Here is a 3887-nt window from a genome sequence, read left to right as displayed (position 1 = left end):
TAATTGAAGGTTATCAGAGGTGTTGCGTGACAATAGCCAGAACACAAATCTAAGGTAAGTTTGGATCACCTCAAATATATATATATATATATTTACTTTAGATAATATCTCTGGACCTTCAGTTTGTGCATTGCAAAATAGTTTGCAAATATCTATTCATAAATGATTTTCCAGTTTTACGGACCAATAGGCTATTGAAACGTACTATGTGCGTAAAACAGACAGAGAACTCCAAATTAGTTATACAATGCCAATGTCAACCAAATATCATATAGGATGCATGTTTTTTTAAGTAGCCTAGTATATTTCCACTAATAATGATATCTTCTCTTGTTTTCGAACGAATGGCCAAGTTACCATGAAGTCCACCTGCCTGATCATTCTGGCATCTCTGGCAGTCTGCAACCTGACCATGGCTAGAGGACAGAGCATCCCCGATCAAGAGAAAACGGGAGACCGGCAGATAGACGACATCATCCTACAGAGGGCCGAGGGCATCCTGCTCCGCTCCATTCTAAAAATGACAGAGGATGAGGATGGTGTGAATGGTGCGTAATAGCTTTTGGATCGGTTTTGTGTTTTGGCAAACTGGCCGAGTTTGACACGAACCGGGGGTGTTTTACATTGACATTCATTCTAGTTATGCTTGTGTATACCTGTTTTAAAGTTACCTAGTTGCACGAAAGAAACATTTCTATTCGTTTCAGAAAGACCAGATTAACACAATAATTTCGATTGTTTGTAATTTTTTTCATGAACAAATAACCCAACATTTCCAAGATCTTTCATTCATGTTTTGTGCAACATTAACGTGAATACATTAATAGATTGTGTTATTTGTTAGGATGCAAATCTATTTGGAGAGGGCAACCGGCAAAGCACCCGTGAAACGCATCCAATATTTTCCAGGAGTTAATACTGGCATCAAAGCACAAATGCCTATATTTTAATGTTGAAATAATGGAAATAATGAAAAAATAATAGAATAAATATGTTTGACATAACCTACGTTTTCATGTTCATGTATGTTCAATGGAAATACATGTACACATGGCATAACAAGCGGTGGCAAATTTATATTTTCCCCTGTCAGTAAACTAATCAGGCTGTCATCTTAATTTTACAGAGGCATTGTCCTCTCAGCCAGAGTGGCTAGTGAAGCGGCAACACCCTGGTAAACGAGAGGAGGACGAGGACGAAGACGAAGACTCAGGGGAGGTCCAGAAAAGACAGCACCCAGGAAAACGTGAAGACGAAATTGACTCTTTTGTGGAGCTCCAGAAAACGCAGCATCCAGGCAAGCGCTCCATGCTGGAGCAGATTACAGAGGACTCCGCATTTCTAAGTGAACTCTCCAAACGGCAGCACCCGGGCAAGCGCTACCTGATGATGTACAGCAAGCGCCAGCATCCTGGGAGGCGAGATGTGGACGAGTCAGACGCAGGGGACCTCCAGGAGTTGGAGAAGCGCCAACATCCCGGCAAACGTTACTGGTATAACATGAGTCCGGATTTGGGCGCCAACAGTCCCTGTGACGTGCTGAACCCTGGCTGCAGTAAAGCCAACCTGTTGCTCGAGCTGTTAGACAACGTGACAAAGAGTCGCGCCGCGGAGAAGAGACAGCACCCAGGCAAAAGGTCCGCACCTGACGAGGATTTGACTGAACGGGAGTGACGAGTGGGCTGGCGCCTGCGAAATACTGTGTTGTAGAAAAAAAAATTATGTGTAAATTGATACAAGTAATAATTTCAAGTGGTTTATTATGAATATAAAATGGACCCCTCTGCCATGGGTAGTCTATAGTTTATTTGGCAAGCTGCTTTTATGACGAATATTCAGAAAACGTCTCCAGAAAGTATACTGAGAAATGTTTAAATTAGATATTATTATTTATTTATTTATTTATTTATTTTTTTGGGGGGGGCTTGAGTGGAATTAAACACACTTGGATTGCCAGAATCAGTAACGCTCAAGGGGATTTCAAGTTAATGAATAGCTGTGTTGTTTGCTGGACCAATATTGTTGTCATGAGATGCTCAGAAATGTATTCGTTTTACAGATTAAGCCTACGTGGCAAAGAAAAATAATAATAAAGCGAAGCATCTCAGGGAAATAGCTTTTGGCTCAGCAGGCAGGCAGCCTGCATCCAACAGAGGACGCAGGCTTTAAATCTGCTCTCTTCGGTCTGGCCTTGAATTGCATGATTCTAAGTGTCAGAGTTATGTAGACCAAATTGACCTGTAGTTAGGTTTATGATTTAATGCGTTCAAGTTGTAAAACACAAGTGAATGTTCCCCGGACATATATAATGGGTCTCTGGATTATTTTCTACTTGAATATATTGCATGGTATAAAACGGATTATTATTGTACATTTTCTGTTACTTTTGCCGTAAAGCTTATTAGGTTATGTATCTACAACGCTGTTATAGGCCTACAATAAAAAGCATTGGTACAGATCACGGAGCGTTGGTCTACAGTATGTTTTTCGTTTGAAATTCAGATATATTCAGAGAAAGTCTCTATCCTTAGCCTTGCAACTAACAAGGAATAGGTTAATTATGCTTTTACCTTCCCCTACTGTGATTTCTAGATACAGTGGAAGAGATGGACACCAATTCGTTCCCACTAACACAACAATTACAGCGCCATTAGCTAAGTAAAACGCACCCACGTTCAGAGACGCATAACCAGTCAAAAGTTTGGGGTCACTTTTCAATGAAAACATACATGAAAGGAGTTGCAAAATGAATAGGAAATATTGTCAAGATGTTGACAAGGTTATAAATAATGATTTTTTTAAAATGTTGAAATCAGCAAACAGCTCATCCACATGACGTCATACACGTGGTCTGCGGGTGTGAGGCCGGTTGGGCAAACTGCCAAATTCTCTAAAATTACATTGGAGGCGGCTCATGGTAGAGAAATTAACATTAAATTCTCTGGCAACAGCTCTGGTGGACATTCCTGCAGTCACCATGCCAATTGCACGCTCCCTCAACTCGAGAGAGCTGTGGCATTGCGTTGGGTGACAAAACTGCACATTTTAGTACCATTTTATTGTCCCCAACACGAGGTGCACCTATATAATTATCATGCTGTTTAATCAGCTTCTTGATATGCCACACCTGTCAGGTGGATTGATTATCTTGGCAAAGGAAAAATGCTCATTAACAGGGATGTAAACTAATTTGTGCATAACATTTTGAGAAATGAGCATTTTGTGCATATTGAACATCAGCTCATGAAACATGGGACCAATACTTTACATGTTTATATTTTTGTTCAGTGTAGGATTTCCCAGCATTTTTGCAGGAGCTAGTCATTTCTATGCGATGTGGCCACAGGCACGTGAAGTACCATAATGACACACACAGTGCGACCAAAACAAAACTCTACACACATTCAATAGCATTTCTCACTCAATACAAAACATGGAATGAATATCTTGGTATCTCTGTTTTCTGTAGATCCACCTGCAACTGGACTCTTTATAAGATAACCTACTCTTGGCGATACTTTCCTCGTTCTCGATTCGGGAAAAGGGTTAACACACTGTAGCTACTTGCGCCGATGCTCTCCCTCATGCGCGACTAGCAAGCTAGGGCTAAAACTTGTGAAAAAGTGAAATAGGTAGCTAGTTATCTGGTAGCTAGTTAAAGTTCATATTATCATGCAAAAATATAGTCACGTTAATTTGTATTGACATTCATTTGAACTTAGTCTACCTGTTGTCTTCTGTTTTCGTCTTTTCGTTTTGTGGGTAGAAATTTGGGACAAAATATCCACAGGAAAGTATTACTAAACCGACTTCAAAACGCAGGTCTATGTGTGGCGATCTTGATTTGTTTGCTCATCACCTAAAGCACACACATAAGACAGAAGTGC

At 40.4% G+C, this 3887-nt stretch overlaps 1 protein-coding gene across 1 annotated transcript; it reads left to right on the top strand.

The window, feature by feature from the left end:
- The first annotated feature begins 356 nt into the window (after window positions 1-356).
- Window positions 357-1674, top strand: trh (thyrotropin-releasing hormone). The gene is made up of 3 exons (XM_064921858.1): window positions 357-539; window positions 1127-1493; window positions 1527-1674. Exons 1-3 carry the CDS (start codon window positions 359-361, stop codon window positions 1672-1674), a joined length of 696 nt encoding a protein of 231 aa, XP_064777930.1. The 5' UTR covers window positions 357-358.
- The last annotated feature ends 2213 nt before the right edge of the window (window positions 1675-3887 follow it).

The sequence above is a fragment of the Oncorhynchus masou genome, chromosome 18 (genome assembly GCF_036934945.1).
Source record: "Oncorhynchus masou masou isolate Uvic2021 chromosome 18, UVic_Omas_1.1, whole genome shotgun sequence".
NCBI lineage: Eukaryota > Metazoa > Chordata > Actinopteri > Salmoniformes > Salmonidae > Oncorhynchus > Oncorhynchus masou.
The sequence above is the reverse complement of the archived record's forward strand: the minus strand, read 5'-3'. Positions and strand labels throughout refer to the sequence as shown.

Coding starts and splice junctions, on each gene's coding strand:
- trh (XM_064921858.1), top strand. CDS start 359: ATGAAGTCCACCTGCCTGATCATTCTGGCATCTCTGGCAGTCTGCAAC. Junction 540..1,126: donor AATGACAGAGGATGAGGATG/GTGTGAATGGTG, acceptor TTAATTTTACAG/AGGCATTGTCCTCTCAGCCA. Junction 1,494..1,526: donor CATCCCGGCAAACGTTACTG/GTATAACATGAG, acceptor GGGCGCCAACAG/TCCCTGTGACGTGCTGAACC.